The 22,524-nt window shown below is 42.3% G+C and overlaps 1 protein-coding gene across 13 annotated transcripts in view; it reads left to right on the forward strand.

Annotated features, from left to right (window-relative positions):
• The window catches only part of LOC109898110 (forkhead box protein P1-B), a 241,197-nt gene that overhangs the window by 176,428 nt on the left and 42,245 nt on the right, over positions 1–22,524 (forward strand). For 6 of the 13 annotated variants that reach the window (XR_004203567.1, XR_004203566.1, XM_031793077.1 and 3 more), the window contains 3 exons: positions 16,265–16,402; positions 16,627–16,716; positions 20,637–20,787. Coding sequence is in view for 11 of the 13 variants with exons in the window: in XM_031793077.1 (XP_031648937.1) it covers positions 16,265–16,402; positions 16,627–16,716; positions 20,637–20,787 (379 nt within the window). In the remaining 2 variants the exon portion in view is untranslated. Of the gene's footprint in view, positions 1–8,297; positions 8,447–16,264; positions 16,403–16,626; positions 16,717–20,636; positions 20,788–22,524 lie in introns of those variants that run through there. The other 7 variants (XM_031793106.1, XM_031793220.1, XM_031793288.1 and 4 more) reach the window with 6 other exon arrangements.

Genomic DNA, 22,524 nt, shown 5'->3' on the forward strand with positions numbered 1-22,524 from the left:
AACTCCCACCCCACTAATTAGCATTATCAGTGAAATGGTAGGGTTTGACTCATTAGTTCCATGTGCATTTAATTAGAGACTGGCTGAAATTGGATTTAACTTATTACTTTTTCATGGATCACTTTCTTGTCATCACTTCAAATTGGATTGCAGCCCCAGGTAACTAATTATGCCAGCCGCAGGATCAGGAGTGGAGAAATAGGTCATTAGGCACAACACTGTCGGACCCTCGCTGATAGTCCACTCGCACCGCGGAGGAAGAAGGGAAAAAAGAGGCTTGTTTGTGGCATTGCTTTGGAGCCTGCTCAGTTAACTATGCCACACTGCAAGGGTTCCTGGGTAGGCACCCAGCGCCTACATTAGAATATGTGACATGCAACTGGGCTGAAGATGTTATGTCAACATGGTTCCAGTGCCTCGATTAGACTTGTTCTGTTCCAGGTCTGGATGGTGGCCTTGATGGGCCTTCATTTTTCATGTCGCTAGTACCATTAGGTACTGTGAGGTGCTGCAGACTGCAAGCCAGCCTCTCTTTTCTATATGAACTCTCCATTAAGAAAGTTGACTTTTATTTGCCACTATTAGCAGGTCAGAAAATACAATCCTGAGAATGTTTGTGTAGTTGGACTAAAAACAGATCATGTTAATGGCCTTGACAAATAACCTATCCCCCTTTATAATTATTATATTTTTGGTTGTAGACAGATTGTTTGTAGCACAGGCAAATGCGTCACATAGGGCGGCAGACTACTGCTGAAAAAAAATCCCTTGTTGAATCTTTTGTGTGTTCTCTGAAAGCAACTTGTAAAGATCACTTCTTTCTTAGTTCTACTGAAGCTGAGTCCTTGAAGCTGGTGAGCAACGGAAAACAAGAAAAGAGAAACTGCTTTTGTATGGTTTCCTGACTTCCTCTGTTCACTGAAATGATGCGTTGGCTTTCTTTTAATATTTAAATGAAATGATCATGATTCATTTGATAGGTAATCTTGTCAGCATCATCTGATAGATTTTGCATTGAACATGTTCATGATATCAATGGAGCAGTGCTTGTTATTCTTCAGAAATAAGACTGGGAAAAAACACGAACCCATCATCTACTGTAAATTTTTGCCAGGTGAATCTCTCTCTCTCCCCCTCTCTGTTTTACAGAGGGCATCTCCAGGTCAATAGATAATGTATTTTCAGTTTGACAAGATGAAAGCCTTTTAAGTTTTGCCCCCCTCCCCTCCGCCACTCATATCCTTCATTTGTGGTCTTTGGGGGAGTGTTGTGTGACAGAATGCAGGGGCCACACCTCTCTCTGACAGGGGAGGAGAAGCCGCCAGCTTGCTCTGCTACTGTTGTTTGTGGTAGACCTATGGCATCATCCTGACACATGTACACCACAGTGTTCCAATCTGTAAATCATTAGACTGCCGGCTGGACCTCCACCAGCGCTCTAAAGCAATCAGAGGCAGCATTCCGAGGAGCTCCCTCATGCAGCCCAGCCGCCCCGTGGTTCGGAGCGCTATCCGTGGCCCACTACCGTGGCTAGGTGAGGTGACAATGAGCCCGGGCTCGGCCCACTCTGGCTCCCTGCCAAAAGGAGGAAGGCCAGCTGAGACAACGGGACAATTGAGGCAGACACAGCCTCTCTGTGATGAGCACCCAAGCTGTGAACCTCACCCTAAATGAACCAAGTCGTTCGTTTTAAACAGACACGTTCAGGTTCAGACAATCACGACCAGAGTGGATGGATAATCCTTTCAGTGGTCAGTAAGCAGAAACTAAGCCTACTCCTAGTGTTGAATGAGGATTGAAATGGGAATGTTCTGACAGATACTGTGCTATAAGGCCATGTCTAGACTTCACAGTTCAGGCAATGTTAGTATTCTGATCGTGGAATACCGAACGAGTCATGCATTTACACATACTGTACATTCAAATGTGTCTACAGTGTCCACAGTGTGTCCAGATTCCCTTTTCCGGCGCTATATTCAAATGGCAGTATGCATTCTACAAACGGTGGAATAGGCTAAATATGATAATACAATAACAACTGATGGCAGTAGCTAACTACTGTAGGTAACTAGCCAGCTAACCTCTGTAGCTAGCCAGCAAGCTAGCAAGCAATGCTAAAGGGATTGCAAATGGGATAGCATAACTCTAGCCAAAATATTTTCGATTTATTAGCTAGTTGGCTAGCATTTACACACTACACACTATTTACACACTTTACACATATTTCCTCCAACATTATAATGAAAGGTGCCTCTCGGTCCCAAAACCTGTTTTCTGGATACTTGTGGGAGTGCTGATGACATTGCCCACTGTATGCGCTTTCGGTAGCCTGATTGCATCCAGACTGAGGTGAAATACACACACAATGCATCCATGACCACTTCCAAATCTGAACACAAAGCGACTTTTGTGCGTCTAGACCGGTCTTTTCAATGCGATCTTCAACAAGCTTCAATGCCATACAACACTCCTTCCGTGGCCTCCAACTGCTCTTAAACGCTAGTAAAACCAAATGCATGCTTTTCAACCGGTCGCTGCCTGCACCTGCATGCCCGACTAGCATCACCACCCTGGATGGTTCCGACCTAGAATATGTGGACGTCTATAAGTACCTAGGTGTCTGGCTAGACTGCAAACTCTCCTTCCAGACTCATATCAAACATCTCCAATCGAAAATCAAATCAAGAGTCGGCTTTCTATTCCGCAACAAAGCCTCCTTCACTCAAGCCGCCAAGCTTACCCTAGTAAAACTGACTATCCTACCGATCCTCGACTTCGGCGATGTCATCTACAAAATGGCTTCCAACACTCTACTCAGCAAACTGGATGCAGTCTATCACAGTGCCATCCGTTTTGTCACTAAAGCACCTTATACCACCCACCACTGCGACTTGTATGCTCTAGTCGGCTGGCCCTCGCTACATATTCGTCGCCAGACCCACTGGCTCCAGGTCATCTACAAGTCTATGCTAGGTAAAGCTCCGCCTTATCTCAGCTCACTGGTCACGATGGCAACACCCATCCGTAGCACGCGCTCCAGCAGGTGTATCTCACTGATCATCCCTAAAGCCAACACCTCATTTGGCCGCCTTTCGTTCCAGTACTCTGCTGCCTGTGACTGGAACGAATTGCAAAAATCGCTGAAGTTGGAGACTTTTATCTCCCTCACCAACTTCAAACATCAGCTATCTGAGCAGCTAACCGATCGCTGCAGCTGTACATAGTCTATTGGTAAATAGCCCACCCTTTTCACCTACCTCATCCCCATACTGTTTTTATTTATTTACTTTTCTGCTCTTCTGCACACCAATATCTCTACCTGTACATGACCATCTGTTCTTTTATCACTCCAGTGTTAATCTGCAAAATTGTAATTATTTGCCTACCTCCTCATGCCTTTTGCACACATTGTATATAGACCCCCCCCTTTGTTTTCTACTGTGTTATTGACTTGTTAATTGTTTACTCCATGTGTAACTCTTTGTTGTATGCTCACACTGCTATGCTTTATCTTGGCCAGGTCGCAGTTGCAAATGAGAACTTGTTCTCAACTAGCCTACCTGGTTAAATAAAGGTGAAATAAATAAAATAAAATAAAAATATTCTGACAGCAGAAGTCGCATGTAAGTGTCAATTGTAAACACGACCTAAGAGACATCAATATTCTTCAGGTTCATCAGCACAGTTTTTAGGTTCAAAATCAAATCACATACATCTGTGCGTGTGTGTATGTGCATGATTCCGTGTGTCTCTGTCTTTGAGGTGATTTAATATGCCAGGAATGATCAGCACAGCGCTGATCCCTGCATCTGTGTGTAACCAGGGATCAGGATGTCTTTTTCACCGCTTGTTTTTCTTGTCATATCCTAAAAATGTATTATGTGTACTGTATATATTAGAAACAGGTTTGGATCATTCTGTCAGAATGAAGTCATCCCTTGTATTTCCAGGCAGTCTGTTTCAGCCTGTTAGTGAGCCTCAGCCATGCGATGACTGTCGGTCTGACTCCGGACTCCAGACACAGGGCTTTAAGCCACTGCCATTTGCAGGACCTTTTTTTATTCTGAGGACTGATGTTTCCCTTCAAGCTCTATCCCCCTTCCTGTCTCCCTGTCTCCCCCTCCCCCCAATCTTGTATCTTCGAATCATTCTCCGCCACAGTATCTTGATTTCAGCCATGTGTTGTTTGAAATGATTCACTCCCCCTTTTGGGTGGTAATGGGTGGATGCATGGACTGTAAGGACAGAGCATTACTAAACACCAAGAGCCATATCAAAAACATCCACTCATGCATCTCTACATTTAATTCACCTTTTTTTACCAAGTTAGTCTTGTTGAGATAAAAGTATATTTTTCAAGAGAGACCTGGACCAAGGCAACTGCATCAACAAATCAGAATCAGATAAACAGACACATTAAATATAAACCAGGTGAAAATCACATCAATACAATAAGCAGTACGTCAGTAACTAACATGTTCACGACACAAGTCAGAAAAACATCAGAGTGCAATATGTCAAGCATCAGAGCTTCACAACTACATGCCTCAACAACTCATTCATTTATTTGTATTGTGTGCTTCTCTAGGGACACGAGGTCCTGAAGTTTTACATTGACTTGGAGGGACTTTAACTACCAGGGAGATAACTGACCAGCTTGTTTAATTGACCAGCATAACTGACGCTTAACTGACCAGCATGCTTTTTAGGATTAAGATTAGGAGTATTGTGTACACTGATAGTTTCAGTTAGTGCCATCTACTCACCCTGTTTAGAGAGGGTCTACGTTCCTAAAACCATATATGAGAGATGTTCTGAATTGAATGACACAGTCCGTAGATATATGTACGTCTATAATTGTGTTGGGCACTGAAGAGAACATGTTTATAGTCCACACCCTGGTAATTCATGTAACTATGACTAGTTCCTGGATACCAAATAGTTGGCATGGATGCACTCGTGCGCCCAAAATGTACTCAAACTAACTATTTTTAGATGTAATCATAGCTCCCAGACCTGTCTTTTAGAAATCCTGTAGGATAGAGATGACAGTCCCACTGCTCATTTCATTTGGCATCATTCAACTACAGGATTATTTTTCCTGAACAAAATGTCATGATGAGGCACTGTACTTCTTAATATAGTGTCTGATTCAAAAGAAGAACTCTATATGAATCAATCATGATAGCATAAGGCACAAAATTCCCCCACCCCCCTGAATTTATGTTGCACATCGCTGTAGATGTTCTTGTTTTGACTAAGTGAAAACCACAGCAGGACGGAACACAAAGAAACACAAACCTCGTTCTGCGCTGGCTGGCATATCACCTCAAGGAAATATTTAGCAAATACAGACTACACAATGTGTTCTTTAATGTCTGAAACCAATAACATAATACATCCTTGTAACACATTGCAACAGGCATGACTTAATATGAGTTCACCTTGGCCAATAACCCTGCCCATTTCAGATGAGGCTAAAGTGCAGATGTCAGGGGTTAGAGAGAGGATTTAAAGAGGTCTGTACACATTAGTTCAACCCAAAACTCAGAAAAAAGATTCTGAATTTCAGGTAAGTTTGTCATTTCAGATACAGCAGAGACTGTACACAGAGCTGCTGTTGTTCGAGAAGTCACTCACCTGGGGTGTAAACAATAGTGTACACAATAGCAAACAGTTGCAAACACTTTTATGCAAATTCAGGTAGGTTATTCCCCATTTCATTCCGTTTGCTTCTGTTTGGTTCCTAGTGAATACATCACTGGTCTGAAGATGCCTGGGTCTGTAAACAATGGTTTCCATTTCTCAGAGGGAACCCAACAATGTTTGTTTTCTCATGATAAATGTTCAGGTTACACGTTCCTTTTGGTATACGGTTTGACCATTTATCTTAAAAAAATAAAAATACAGTTATTATTTTAATTTTAATTGTAACATGAGTTGGACATATCTAGTTATTTATACCCATGTTGATATGCCTTTGAATGAATTTAGTCTACACCCCTTTATGTTTGTTCACCCTCTGTGTTTGTATATGGGAGCTGTCATTGTCTTTAACCCCAGAACAAACACTAGTCAGACTACCAGACGTTAATTCATACTTTCACTGTAACACAGGCAGGAAATTGAGTCTTTTATTATGTCATCTCCCTGTGTCGTAAGCACAATAATTCTTTCTGGATCATCATGAAGAGGATGGGTGAATGATAAAACTGAAGGCTGAAGGATATTGATGATTCTCTGTGTTGACAAAATATGTTTGGTGAAGAAATATATATGTATCACATCGATACACACCTATGTGTAATTACTGTGCACAGTGCAGGCTCAGGCAGAGGAGGAGGAGACTAGAGTGTGAGGGAGGGGAGGCTTGAACTGTATGTCTGCTAAATTTATCATGAGGCCTTTGGGAGCATTGAAATGAGAACAGTGGCCTATTACTGCTTAGAGAAGGTGTTTTATTGAGAATATGCCGACATGCCACCCCAGGGAGAGTGCTGGGGAGAAGAGTGTGGCCAGAGCCGAGATCAGTGTGTGTGTGTGTCTGTGTCTGTGTCTGTGTGTCTGTGTCTTTGTCTGAGCCCTCTGAGTGTGTCAGATAGAAAGTAAAGAGCCTTTTCTTCTTCTGCTTAATTATTCACTAAGATATGTATTGGAATTGTCACTTTTGACACTTGAGGTCACCCAGTCAATTATTTATATAGGTCACCCAGCTTAACAAAGCTTGTTGTAAGTTATTAGCAGATGAGGGCAGTGGCTTGTTACTGTATGTATGGACTGTGTTGATTTGTGTTCTGGAATGTTCGTATTCCATGAGCATTCCTTCATTCTTAGCCAAGCTTTTATGGACATTGATATGAAAAATGTTTTATGGCCATGTTTGAATTGGTTGTGCATGTTAACATGTTAATTAACTGAGTTATGTGTTAATCCTGACTAAAGGTTTGTTTTGATGTCTTAGTATTTGTGTCTTAATGTATTTAATCCTTTTGATTCTTCTCAAACTGAAATGAATAGTTGTAAATAGTATATTTTCAGATACTACAGATTTATCATGGTTTAAAAACTATTATTTCAAAAAAGAGCAAAAATGTATGTATAATAGTTTTTGTTGGTATATTTATTTATATCCTTTCTCTCTCTCTCTCTCTCTCCTGTGCAGTTCATGCATGTCCAGTAGAGGGCAGGGTCCTGTTTCCCCTTGTTCTCTTTTATATACCTGCTGTTTAACCATGTGATTCTATTAAGACAGCTAATTCTTATTATCGTGACTGAGTAGTAGTGACAGCACCAGAGGCAGGAGTAGTATATGTTGTGTAGGGAAGTATTAGAACAAGTGATATTAGTAATCAGAGGAAAAATCATGTATTTTGGTAGATCAATGAGTTTATTGCTTATTTTTACAAAGGGCAAAAATATTAAAGATACCCTGGAAAAAGATAGATGTGGTATCTGGAAAAAGATAGATGTGGTATCTGGAAAAAGATAGATGTGGTATCTGGAAAAAGATAGATGTGGTATCTGGAAAAAGATAGATGTGGTATCTGGAAAAAGATAAATGTGGTATCTGGAAAAAGATAAATGTGGTATCTGGAAAAAGATAAATGTGGTATCTGGAAAAAGATAGATGTGGTATCTGGAAAAAGATAGATGTGGTATCTGGAAAAATAAACAAGTGATATCTGGAAAAATAAAGAAATTATGTAGTTAATGGAAAAGCTGTTTCTTACTCATAAAACAATATTAAAAAAACACACAAAAAAACATTTATATTAAAATGTATTTATTTTAGACTGAAAGGCTTTTTCATGGTATTGCCCCCCAAAAATAAAAAATAAAAATGTTTCATTAACAAAGCATCTAAATTGTTTGTTGGCTGTTTGTTGTTCTCAGAATATAAATTAGTTTGACTCTTTGTCCTGACGCTGTAAACAATTCCATTTACCAGAACAATAAAGTGTCTGATAGCAGGCTAGATTCTTTCTTTCAGCTGGATAGCTGTGTTTACTTATCTGTTGTTTAATTAAAGGGCTTCTTTTCTTTAGGCATCCATTGTTTCAATAGGTCAAAGGGTTAACAGCCGTCAACTTTGTATTTTTTTTCAAAGGGGCACCACACAAAGGCATGGGTTCACCTGCAGCTCAGCCTGAGGCTCCCTATTGTGTAGGCCATTTGAATTGATTATGTTTAGGGGGTTGGTTGTGATTGGTGGAGAAGGGCGTGGTTGATTGGATAGTTTTGTATCTTGTCAGCCAGGGAGCAACCTTGCACGTGCAATCTGTCTGTATCCCGAGGAAGCCTGGAGACGCCACAGAACAGTAGTGTCCGCCTGCCTCTCTGCCTGCCTCTTTGCCTTTCATTCTCTCTCTCTCGCTCCTCTCCGCTCCACTCAACACTGCACGGCCCAGATCTCTGTTTACCCTGCCAGCTAAATGGAGTTTGTCAGGTTTGTCAATATGATTGATTCTGCAATTTTGCCAGCTTTCTTGTATAAAACTTGACAATGTCATTTGTCCAGGGAAAAGATGGGGGCTTTTATCTATCTGTGGTTGATGTTCTATCATTGTCATTGGTTAATTTTGTCATGCAGTTTGTTTAAGGAGAGAATGGATCCAGGTTTTAGTGTGTTCTGTAGATAGGGACAGAGTACAGGCTTTCCCTGAAGGCTGTTACACTACAAGTATTTTGTGATTTGTGGGGAGATGCTGTGTTTTTAAAGATAGTCTATGTGTTGTTTAGATGTTTGTGTTTACCTGCTGATAGTTGCTGATGCCATTCAGAGATATACTTTTCATTTGCTGAATTGTGCTTCAACATATGAAATGTTCAAATGTTTTGTTAATCATTTTGTGTATTTAGATTCACTTTACATTAAGCAACACTTTACATTAAGCAACACTTTACATTAAGGTAAAGCTTTACATTAAGGTAACACTTTACATAAAGTTGCTCATATGCCAGTTTAGATATACTGTAGTTACGATTCTAGTTATGTTTGTTTCTTTATTCTGACACTGTACTAACCAGATCATCAGGCTCTGGTACTACAGTATGTGTTGTTAAGATATGTGTTGTTAAGATATGTGTTGTTAAGATATGTGTTGTTAAGATATGTGTTGTTAAGATATGTGTTGTTAAGATATGTGTTGTTAAGATATGTGTTGTTAAGATATGTGTTGTTAAGATATGTGTTGTTAAGATATGTGTTGTTAAGATATGTGTTGTTAAGATATGTGTTGTTAAGATATGTGTTGTTAAGATATGTGTTGTTAAGATATGTGTTGTTAAAATATGTGTTGTTAAGATATGTGTTGTTAAGATATGTGTTGTTAAGATATGTGTTGTTAAGATATGTGTTGTTAAGATATGTGTTGTTAAGATATGTGTTAAGATATGTGTTGTTAAGATATGTGTTGTTAAGATATGTGTTGTTAAGATATGTGTTGTTAAGATATGTGTTGTTAAGATATGTGTTGTTAAGATATGTGTTGTTAAGATATGGAAAGTTCTAGGAAAGGCTGTATTTTATTATGATTTATTATATTCTGCATCCAAGTGTGTCACTAACAAGCACATGTAGCCCTCAGCTTCAGTAGGGCAAGCTGTTGTTGTTTACTGTTAGTTACACATGAGATATTCCCAGTTTGTGTGTTTGTGAGCTGAGTGTGTGTTTGCCGGTCAGACCTGGCTCCCACTCAGGCTATGGACAGTGTCCCTGTCAAGGGAAGGAGGCAGCGAAGTGATGGGGGGTTGATCCTCTCCTCACTCTGTCACTTGAAATTAAGGGAGAGGGAGGCACAACTCTATATTTGACACTGCCACTACGTAACCATTTTAGCCAGACTCAATCATTTGAAATGTCAGAACTGACATTTTTCCTGAAACATTTTTTTGGGTTGTGCGCGCACACGCACGTGAACACATGCATACCTGGGTGTGCTTGAGCCTGCATGCGTGTGTGTAGTAAAGGGGGCGGAGAATGAAATGAGACATAAAGTTGAACCTTTCTACACCAATTTCCCTCTCTTCCCTGGTGGTAGATTTGAACCCCATGAAACACCCCTTAGTTATTAGACTGAAAAGACTGTTATTTACTTTGTGATGCTGGTTTAACTTTTAATGTGAGAGAGCCTTCAGAGTCTTCCAAAACAACATTTTCAATTAATATATTAACACATGCTTAAAAAACAACAACATTTTCCTCACTTTTGAGGCTAATGTTTTCACCTTCTACCCCCTCTGCCATGTTTGTACTGAGCTCCAGTGTCTGAACAGCCCCGGCGATGAGAGGGTGTATCTGTACTGGTAGAGTTTAGAGAGAGAGGGTGAATTTCTCTGGCAGAGAGGGGCTGGTGGAGGTTAACATCAGATTGTGAGGAAAATGAAGCCTAAACAGCCAGTGTGCACTGTAATGCTGTGCAGCTGCACTGGCTGGGCTGGGGGTGCAGTTTGGGAGAGCTGGAGTGCGAGCTGATTGGGATGACATTTTGTAATCAAAGTTGATTTATTGTTCATTAGTAGTGCATTAGCCCTTTCAGGCAGGGCCATTATTTGTGCAACGGCCTGTCAAGGCGAGAGGCTGCCAGCACCTGTCATTTTTAAACCATGACATAGGCAACCAGATATTACCCTGTACCCAGAGAAGCGGGCATGGTGGCAGCCGACAGCCAGCGAAAGCCCACAGAGCTCTGGGATATCCTTTACAGGAGTGGCCACTGCTTTGTAGTGTGGAGTGAGTGAGTGAGGGGGAATAGTTTACCGGTGATATAGAAAACCACCAGCTGCTCTCTGCTGTTCTCCTGACTCCTCGCTGGATTGAAGAACGTTTTGACATGAAAACAGCTTTTGTTGCGTTAGGTACATTACTGCTCATTGCTCTTGGTCACGGTGTCTCTATATCAGATAGGTGGATTATGTCAACACAAAAGATGTTATATATTTCAAAGTATAGAGATAGTATGTTAACAGTATGATTAGGCTACATGGTGTATAGACAGTGATATGGTGTAACAAAATAAACTAGTCTATATTTGCCACTTGTCCCGTCCTGCTCTGCTACTAGAAAGCATTATGTAATACAGTGTTAATTACTGCTGTGCTCCTCAAATAACATAATATATGTTTTCTTTGTGGAAGTAGTTGTGGAATGATTCAGTAGGCTGTATCTAGATATAAGAGGTGGCATATGTGTTGGATCTAGATTTATCTCTGGATGGTTTTCACACATTCTGTGAACCAGCTGCTGACTTCTCCCCTTTTTATTATTATGAATTGGCCACGTGGTTTTTCTGACTCACAAAAGACAACAGCACAAGCCAAGTTTAAAAAAGCCTACACAATTTGTGGCCCCTTGTCTGCCGTCATGGAAACAAGGATTAGGTTTGCATTGCTGGTGTGCAGAGTATGGAAACAATCGGCATGAGGATGTGTCAGGCATTGTCTTTGGGTACATTTTCATTTGAAGGGGATTTTAAAGGCTGTGATCTTAATTAAATCTCAACTGATCCAAATAATGCATCTGAAGGCACGCAGGGTTGTGTAATGGTGCTGAGTTGATAAACCATAAATCACGGGCACACGGAGGTACACAGGATGAGAAGAGGGGGTAGCACCCACTGGGTCTGGGACCAGGTGAATGGTGCTATTGTAGGCACTAGAGTTGTCATCTCCTATTTAAATTTTTGTCTCAACCTAGCGTGGTAAGTGCTTGAAAGGTCAGAAAGAGTGACAAGATATGTTATCAGTGAAAATGGAATGGAAAATCTCATTAAAAAGGCTATCAGTGAATACAGTGGAACATAAAGACAAACTGAAAGAAATGATCCTTTTATTCAGTAATATGCTCATACTACAGCGAACTACAGGAAATGGCCCCCAAGTGTGTGTGTGTGTGTGTGTGTGTGTGTGTGTGTGTGTGTGTGTGTGTGTGTGTGTACACACATGTGCCAGGGTGGGGGCCATGCACTGGGCACCTGCAGTGGCGGCTGCCCAGAGTGTGGGAAAGAGATGACACCACGCAGCTCTACTGTTATTGTTGGGGTGAGAGGCTCGCTCACTTCCCAGTGTAGTTTGTTTGTTTTACGGAATGCTGGCCCAGCTTAGCTGAAAACCTGTTTGTTTGTGGTTTAAAAGTTAATTAAAATGCAATCTTGAGTTTTGTTTTTACAGTTGTTGCATGCCGTTTCAATCCCCCTGCAGAATATATATAGCAAATGTGCAATATATATATAGCTTGAATTTTGATGACAGAGAGGAATTAGTGAGAGCTTAGCCAAACCAGGATGGGTAACGTTAGCTCTGTCTCCTTGTGTTCTTTGTCAAGCATGTTGTAGTCTGGGACTACATACATTGGTTATTGTGAAATTATTATTATTATTATTATTATGATTATTATTATATTTGTTTGATAGTAATACACAGAAATACACCAAAAATACAATATAAGAAACAGTCTTTGGTTGATCCTTTTTTTCCATCAGAGAAAACATGCTTGACATATTCTCTAAACCGCTATCCACCTTCAATATTTCAATAAACCTGAACGATGAGGAATGAGTAATTCATTCCGATCTTGTCGTAGACTAATTATGTTCATGCATCACTTCAATACAATGCCTCCCGTGAAATCCTCCTTTCGGAGAAATTTTCATGCTCGAGATTATACGCTATTCAAGACGGAGCGCCATTACTATTCAAATGTCTCAGGCCAAGGTAAACCAACAGTATCAAACAGGCTGGCCTCTGATTTCTCAAGGGTTTGTTATTTTCTACTTCTCCAGTCTATTTGATGTCCTTACAGAACAAGATCACACCAGGGAGAAAGATATTAAAATTACAGTTTTTTTCTTCTTCATCTAACCTGGTCCTTCATGGCTGGTTTAATATCAGCGATGGTCTCATTGAAGTTGGCTTGTTTTTCCTTTTTCTCTTCTCCTTAATTGCCCCTGTATCACCAGGAGGGAAGGGAGGGAGGCTAGCTTCATGTCTCATGCCTGGGTCTGCTTCCCCTCTCTCTCTTTCTCTCTCTCTCTCTCTCTCTCTCTCGCGCTCTATTTCTCTCTCTCGTTCTCTGTCTCTCTCTCACCACGCTTTGACCTTTGGCTTCTGGGGGAACGCTGGTTGAAGAGCGTCTTCATTAAGTGTGAATCTGTGAATTCCCGACGTCGTCAGATGTGTGGCCGTTGTTTCCTCATTAGAATATAATTTCCATGCTTGTTCTCGATGGCGACGCACAAAGAGAAGTTGACGTAGTGTACTTTAAAGGCAGCAGAGGCTCCCATCACTTTGTGGCCTACCTTCACTCTGAACATGCTCATGCTCTGTTCTCCAGGCAGCACGGAATCAGACGCTGCCTGGTACACTAACCTCACTCGAACAAAAAAAAAAAAACTTATATTTTCTTTAACATCGTTGTAATTACGTACTGTACAACCATGCGCTACAATTTACTGAGCACACATACTGTATGGACTTTAAGTGCCTGTGTGTGCATGTTTGAGTTTTTGCCTGCTTATGTGCATGTGTGTGTGATTGTGTTAGTTGCTCACACTGCAGCTGTGTGAGAATGTTCCAGGTTTGAATGTTTATATACGCGAGGCACCTGGAGAGTACCACACCTTCCTGAAATCCATAAACGTCAGCTGTTTCTGGCATTCCCAGAATGTCTTCTTTTTCACACCCACATATTGGTGTACAAGTAGCTGCTCAAAGAAACTCTCCTAGTATTAGTTCTCTGTGAATTATCCAGACCGACAGAGAATTGTCCCTCAGACTCTCTTCAGATGTACATATATTTCTGTGCATCATCTGGAGTCGTGAGGTTAACCAGAAAGAAGTGAGTATGCCATATGGAGAGCGTTCTAAATGGAGAGTGGCGTACTGTGTTTGTGTTAAATTGGCATGATACACCAGCCAGGGGCCACATTTTTCGGTTAAAGTGCTCCTTCCCCTCAATAGCCCCCTGTCTCAGTCAGATTTTCACTCATTCAACACACTGGATTAAATGGTAGTAGTTACAATGATCAATAGGTAAGAACCGTACATTCCTTCTTGCTGCTACTGACCTCAGTAGTAATGTGTAATAAAATGTGGGCTGTAATAGCCGCTTGCCGGGGCTCAGCCTGCCGTCTCTTGGTGTCTAGGGGTAGTTACAGTGGACCAGACCCCCCCTTCCATGACAAAGAAAGGTGTGAGGCTGCTTGAACCAGAGGATGTGCTGCTCAAGGTGTAAAAATAATGAAATTAAATGAATGAAATTCCAATCCAATTTGTTAAGAAATGATCAGTTATTAAGTGTGAAATGGTGTAAAATATTGTGTTAATTCTATTTTTCTACGCTGGATCTCTATGTTAGACTCTATAAAACATGTACTATCAAAGATGAATAATACAAATGGTTAACTACATGTGAAAATAACCCTGGTTACATTTACTGCCCTAACATGACAATAAAAGTAGAGCATGTCAAATCTAAAGTAGATAGTTTCTGTAATGTAATGTAAAGCATCAAAGAAGATACATGATTATTTATCCTTGGTGTGTGAGGTAATTGTTAGTGGTGCTGAGGCAGGTCTATATCTATCGCATCACGTAGAGGGCTTATACTGTAGCGAGACACGCTGCCCGCTTGACCTTCAAAATAGTTGATCAAAATTAGTGATGCTGAGAAAAAAGGACATCAGTGCATAATGACTGTGAAATTAGGAACAGGGGTCTTGGCTATGCAAATGACAGGAAAAACCACGTGAAAATGTCCAGATGGATATTAAGACATAATACCGGAGGAATTCACATAGCATTTTCATCCTCTCATCGCCTCCCACTGAAAATGAGAAATGTTAAGTGCGTTGAGTCCTAGGTGGTGCGTGACCTCCTCGAGTTTCCCCTACAGGAGGACAAAACACCTCTAATCTCGCAGCGCGGAGCAGCTCTCAATGAGGTTTACGGAGAGCGTCAGCGCCACAGCGTCCTATTTGACGCTGCTACCCTTTCCAGTGCCGTGAGAGTACAAGCTGCTCATTATGACCCATTTAGTTTTTGTTTTCTGTTCTAGTGGGGGAAATTAATCAGGTGATATGCATGCTGCGTGTACCAGAGAACGCCTCTCCTGCTAGATAGATTGGAAACAGCTAAAGGACATTCAGAGATGCATGGACATTTCAAAAGGCCGTCATTGGCTATGAGGTCACAGTACAATTTGGGTAACCTTGGTGAAGACTGACTGTCAGCCCTAATGTCCGCTCTATCAGCCGGCGACATCAGCCTCGGAGACACAGAACACGGGTTTACCACACATACACACACACACACCGCGGCATGTTAACAGTTGCAAATGTGAGACGGCTATCAAGTACATCTCAGTAGCTGTTTGTCACTAAGATGTCAGTGAAAAGGACTTTTAATGGTATGGCACATCACAGCAGTGAGTGGCAGGATCCAGACACTCTGAGAAGCCACAAAGCCGCCGGAGCAATTAAGGCAGCCTGACAACTGTGGGGAACTGTGAGGTTCTTTCAGTGTCATAACAAATCACTTGTTTTGAAGAGTCATCCACTCACACCTTTCTGTTGGAGTTAGTTAGGGGCCTGTGTCAGTATGTATGTCCTCCTCCTGTCATGGCGCCGCAGCTTTATTTGTACATTAAAGAAATTGCTGTTGACAATATTCTAATGAAATGACATGGTTTATGCACACAGGTTCGTTGTAGCCTACAGTGTGTGGTCTATCTTTGCATTTGCTGGTGTAGTAGCAGATCACCTCAGCAAAAACAATCAAACCTTGGACAGCCTGTTAGTGTTAGGTTGTGTGTGTCTGTCTGGGCAGGGCTGTTGTGCTGAAGGTCGGGGGGGGGGGGGGGGGGGGGGCTGTTGTAGAGTTTCCACAGGCTTACTGCAGGCCATCTCCTGTCATTACTCCTGTGTCTAGTATCGTGTCATTACTGCTCAGGGGGTGTAGCATCTCTTGCTGTGATGACACTCCAGGTGATTTTTCCAGTACAGACCAGAGGTGTTGAGGGGCTATCCTGGGCTCTCATTTCAGTGGCTGTTATAGTGTGTGTAACTCCTGACAAGTGGTCTGGTTGAGCTGCTGTAGTCTATACTGTCTCCGCTTGTCCTCCAGCTCACTTTTTTTGTTGTGGTCATATAGTCCTATAAAGCATGTATCCTGGCTATGTCAGTCTTATACTACACCACTGTCTCAGTAGACCAGGTTAGTGACTGCTCTGCCTACCCCCCCCCCCTCTCCCTCTCTCTCTCTCTCGTAGGTTCCAGTGTCAGTGGCTATGATGACACCCCAGGTAATAACGCCTCAGCAGATGCAGCAGATCCTCCAGCAGCAGGTCCTGAGCCCTCAGCAGCTCCAGGTGCTCCTGCAGCAGCAACAGGCCCTCATGTTACAACAGGTAAACACACGGGACATTCATACTGTACATAAAACACATCAACATCCTCACACCAACCACCATACTGTGCACTGGCGTTCCTTCTGAATATGAGACTGTATCAAATAGAGAACAGCCAGAGTGCTGAAAGTATGCCCGCGGCCCACTGCTGAGTTTAGCTTGGCCCTGATGGATTGATTGGTTGGTGAGCTGTCACTCAGATGTAGCTCCCATGTCTTTTGCAGCAGCAACTCCAAGAGTTCTACAAGAAGCAGCAGGAACAGCTCCACCTCCAGCTCCTCCAGCAGCAACATGCAGGCAAGCAGAGTAAAGAGGTAGGCTCACTATGATGACATCATCACCTCCACCGCCGCCATGCATGCCATCGCTTTACTGAACTCGTATGTTGCCCCGCTGGTACGATCCTCAGCCAGCCAAGCCCAGAGCCCAGAGCCCAGAGCCCAGAGGTCAGAGCAGTATGTGGAAGGCATGTCTTCTCTCACTCTCACCATCTGTTCAGAGGCTGTGGTTTTTAAGAAGAAAAAAAGAGAGAGAGAATCAAGTGTAGTTCTGCTTCTGATTAGCATGTCAGGCACGATGGGTAAATACCAGTAATAACTGAATATACCAGGAATACTGATGATCCCTCTTCTTCCAGGGGATGGGGCTCGTACTGCTTCTCGGGCAATTAAATAAATAACTACATTTTGTGCTGTTTAATCATTTGTTCTCTCCAGTAAACAAGTGTCTTACAACACAGAGATTGCCCTTCACCCCCTTGTAAGAAATACTGAAAGGAAGGAAAAAGAAAGGCAGAAATCTGAGAGGCTTGCTTGGTAATTAACATGCAAATGGAACGGGAAGAGAAGGTGTGTAATTGTGAGATATCAGTACGCTCCCAGCTTTGTTGTGTTGCCCACGCTCTCCCTTTTCCCGTCTTTTTCCCTTCCCTCCCCCCAGTTCAGCCGGACTGGCTCATCAGCGGCGGCTCAATGCGTGTTAGTGACTCGCGGATACAGGCATCACTCTGGACAAATAAATTATTATTGTGTGGTCAAAAGAAGTTTAAAGACAATCAGGGAATTTTCTATCTGAGAGCCACGTTTGGGGAGGGTGGGGGGAAAAAAGCATATAAATGAAGCCAAATGTTGAAAACACATTCACGCGCATGCTCTCTCTCTCTCACACACACACACACACACACACACACACACACACACACACACACACACACACACACACACACACACACACACACACACACACACACACACACACACACACACACACACACACACTGTTGAAGCTACCGACTTCAAAGTCTCATTTCTCTAATTAATGAACTGCAAGCTTCAGTTTGGACAAGCTGTGGTGTGATGCTCCCATAAATCAACGTGACAGCAGAGCTCCTCGGCCTCAGATAGGGCCTGTCACCAAGTGGCATCTGATGTAAACATGACTGGAGCTGGGGGGTTTGAGAGGGAGGGGGGTACTAGTCAGAAGGAGGTGCAATTGATCAGCTGAACGGAGATCTTTTGAAGTGTATTATGTATGATCACAGGAAATGGATGCAGCCTCGAGAGGCTCTCCTGCTCTCCGATGTGTTGCTTTTTTCCCCTTTCTATTGCATTTCTAGCTGCTACAACCATCAAAAGACAGAATAAGAATCACGCTGCAACTCCCCTGTGGCAGGCAGACAATAACCCCCTGTTGTTGCTTTGTGCCTCTTTTATTTTAAAGACATCAAAATGTAGTTTTTCAAAGATCTTTAACTTTATATTTGAAGCTTGACAATAAAGGGCTGCCACTGCCACTCTTTATCCTTGTCAGGAACTGTTTTTTTCTCTCGTGCCACTTCTTGTTAACCTCTTATTTGGTCTATTGGGCCGGGGGTTTTAATGTGTCTTCGCGCTGGGAGAGCACAGGAGCTGCTGTCAGCTGAAGAGACCACAAGAAAGAAATCTGAAGGGGAGAGAGTTAAATTCAGTTGCAATTTAAAAGCCACCCTATATTTATTTAAGGCACTGATGAAAGACATTGTTCCCTGTGAACTCCCGCCCCCGTAGTACCATTAGCATTGTCTTATGCTGTCAGACAGACGGGAGCTACAGTACAGAGAAGTGTCCCATTGAAGACACAAGAAACTTCTTACACTGTTGTTGAAAATCAACACCCTTTCAAAAACAGGCTCTTAGATGGGAAGAATCAGAGGCTATCTGCATCACTAATTACACTGAAGCCTGCATGAGCTCTTCATCAAATTTGCTTCAAATCTTCAATATAGTTTAGGTCATAAACCATAGAAATAGGTGTTTATGAATGCACCCTCTCATCTAGCCCCATGCTTTAATGCTAGCCCATGAATATTCCACTACATAATCCTCCTGATCAGACTAACGTATATTATCCCTGGCCGTGACCTCACTCTCCGAGGGTGTCTCAGGGAGAGTGGGATATGCAAAAAAACACTTTTCCATTTTGCAGGTTACACACTTGTGCATGTGAAACAGGACAAATATAAGCGCCCCCTATTTGACCTTTTGTAATGAGAAGGCCTCTCCACATCAGACCAGTGTAGTGTACTGTACTGTGTTCAGGGCCTGTGGGGCAGGAGGCTGGATGAGGGGAGGGGAAGGGAGGGGAATCCCAGCCCGGCAGACCTTTGACAGGCAGACCAGGACGTGCGGAGGGGGGAACATTTTATCTGGATATTTCAGCGGTTTCTGAGCCGCCGGCGGGTGACCTGACAGCAGCGTTGCACCGAGACCTTTTTTGTATGCGCTCAGTTGTGAGAAGTAAACATAGTGGTGTATCCTGTGTTTGGTAACAGGGTGCGGTGCACAGCTTGGCAGCCCGGGTTGCTTTTAATGCCCCCACCCCGCCTTGACAATTGGCGCTGTGTACTCATATACAGCCTAATATCCTGCCCTCTCCAAGGCTTATTTTGTTTGGCCGTCCTTATGTGTCACAGAAAACATAACAAGGTGAGCTTTGTCTTGATTGATCGTTATCTCCAGTTGTTGTTTAAGGAATAATGATCCATATTTTGATGGTGAAGCTGAGACTGGGGTCACTCCTCCACTCCTCCACTCCTCCACTCCGCTGTTACCTACTTGTTTTGATTTGGAAAAGATTGGGGATATATTAGATCATTTCCTCCTGTTTATTGTTCTGTTCTGACTACATCTCTCTCTCTCTCTCTCTCTCTCTCTCTCTCTCTCTCTAAGGGGCTTTATTAGCATGGGAAGCATATATTAACATTACCTTAGCAAGTGACATAGATAATATACAAAATTAAATTATTGAAGTTAATATACAAAATTAAATTATTAAAGTTAGTCAAAAATACATATTTCATATATTTCAATGAAGACACTGACTTTCTCAGAATGCAGATGTAGTGCTGTAATATGAGCAAGACTCTGATCTTCAGTCACTCTATGATTCAACTCTACTTGCTGCAATTACCTGAGAGCAGTGCCACGCCTGAGAGAGTTGGGAGACTAGCTCGTGTGGTTATTAAACACTTTGATTTAGTCACACGTTGTTTGCTGAATTATGAATAGGTGTAATTAAAATCCCATGGCTCTTATTATGAATGATTAACTATGTTGTTTAATTGTTTGTCATTTGCCTCCACACTTCTGGTTAATTAAGAGAAAGAGGGACATATACTGCACCTGTTCTGAAGTGTGCTCAGACAAACCCACATACTGTAGTGTGCTGAATGTGTTAGAGTTTAGGTGGTAGGGTTTGATGTGTTTGATTGGGATTGTGTGTGTGTGTGTGTGTGTGTGTGTGTGTGTGTGTGTGTGTGTGTGTGTGTGTGTGTGTGTGTGTGTGTGTGTGTGTGTGTGTGTGTGTGTGTGTGTGTGTGTGTGTGTGTGTGTGTGTGTGTGTGTGTGTGTGTGTGTAAACATACTGTATGTATTAACCTAGGGCCTAACGTGCAGAAGCAAATGTTCAGGCATACAGTATACACTGTGATCAGCATGTGTTTGTCCGTTGTATCATCATGTGTTCTTTAACTTGTCTGTTTCTGTGTTCAATCAATATGTACAGTTCGTAGAAGTATTTTTTGTTTGCCCTGGATTACCTATGTCCTGTTTGTTTGCTTATAGTGTGTGTGTGTGTGTGTGTGTGTGTGTGTGTGTGTGTGTGTGTGTGTGTGTGTGTGTGTGTGTGTGTGTGTGTGTGTGTGTGTGTGTGTGTGTGTGTGTGTGTGTGTGTGTGTGTGTGTGTGTGTCGTCCTCAGCAGCAGCAGCAGGCCCAGCAGTTGGCCTTCCAGCAGCAGCTCATGCAGGTCCAACAGCTCCAGCAGCAGCACCTGCTCAACCTCCAGAGACAAGGCCTGCTCACCATCCAGCCTGGACAGACCGCCCTGCCCCTGCACTCGCTCACTCAGGGTCAGTGCTCTACTCTACTGCGAAACACACCTCCACACGGGATTATACTGCGTACCACACCTACCCCCAGCACCCTCCCCACAAACACACACACATACACACACACACACACACACACAGACACACACGCTCTAAAATACCCTACATTCACTTTGTCCCAATGATAAACATCATATTGCATCTGCTTTGACTACAGTATCCACTTTATTTAGTGCCCTCTAACTCTTGTTTGAAGTGTTCCCCATCTACCCCCTTGTTTTATTTATACTGCCTGTACTGTGTATCTTCCCTGTTCCCCCCCTTTGACTACCATGGTGTAGAGATGCCCTCTCCCCTCCAGCCTCTTTCTCTGGTCTCTCTATTCATACATTTTCCTTAGAATTACATCATACTGGGTGTTGACCAGGGGGAAATGCCTCCTTAGGCTAGAGGAAGAGTGGAACTGATGAGTACGGTTACATGCACACAATAATACCATTATTGGGGATAATCAGATTAAAATAATAGTTTCTTTAAACATTTACATGTTTTGCAAGAAGAATGATTTCCTTAATAATCCTGTTTCCATGGAAACATTTGAAATGAGGCTGCTGATGGGACTTAAATAAATGCTGAAAATCAGCATAAATGTTGTACCACAGCAAACATGTTCTTTTTGCGAGCCTTTTTGAGTTGGGACATATAAAGTTTGTATGTGAAAAGTATTTCTAAGATGCGTACTTTCAGTGTTTCCCAACTCACTTCCCTTTGCGCTACCTGTGATAGCACATATGCTGATCAAATACACAGCTGGAACGCCAATTCAGCTGTTTCCATGTCCTGATAACTCAAAAGGTTGCTCAGAAAACCAGGTGTTTTAAGCGGTGTATGCTTACTTTGGTTTTGACCTCACGCCGATTAAGATAAGCAGAGTAAGGTGTTTACATGACTAATGCAGCCACAGCCGACAGCCATAATCAGTTTAATATCGAATTATTAGTGTGCACATAAACATACTCATTGTTACTAAACTGCCACTTAACCTCTCATTGTGAAATATCCCATAAGGGGATGGTGGTGTGAGTCAATGCTTGTTGTTTAGCCAGGAAGTGTATTTCTTTATTTGTTTTTAATATTTTCTTAAGGAGCAGCCCTATGACAAAGTCTCCATACCATTTTGGAACATGACATAGACTATTCATTCCAGGCTAAGACAAACAGTTTTGAAAAAACAAGATAAGGCGATAAAGTGGAAGGGCTGGGGAACTTAGGTAATGGGCAAACAAAAACAAGGTTTGTACAATCATGTTATTGTTTGGACTGTGTATGGAATCTGACGATTGCCATAGGCACAGGCGTGGCAACTGGTGTGCTGCCTGTTAGTGTACGCTTATGAATGACCTTGTTTTGGATATCTGGCAAACACACACACGCCCTTTTGAGTAAAGCATTACACCAGTTTACTGTTCTTTATGGAATAGCACAACAGTTACTGAACATCCTGTTGACTGTTTGCTTACGCTTAGTGTCATCAAATATCTCTTAGGCTGTCTCACAGCATGACTAATAGCAAACAGGACACTATAGCAATATTTTGTCAGATGACAGTTTAAGATACAAATAAGGTATCGTTTCTCTTTGTTATTATTTATACAATCTGAAATGAGGAATTGAACCTTACCACACAGAATTTTGGTTGGTTTCACTATTTTACTGAGTTGATCCTGGCTAGCCCGCCCTTGGAAACCATTGATGGTA

This window comes from Oncorhynchus kisutch, linkage group LG1, assembly GCF_002021735.2.
Source record: "Oncorhynchus kisutch isolate 150728-3 linkage group LG1, Okis_V2, whole genome shotgun sequence".
Lineage (NCBI taxonomy): Eukaryota > Metazoa > Chordata > Actinopteri > Salmoniformes > Salmonidae > Oncorhynchus > Oncorhynchus kisutch.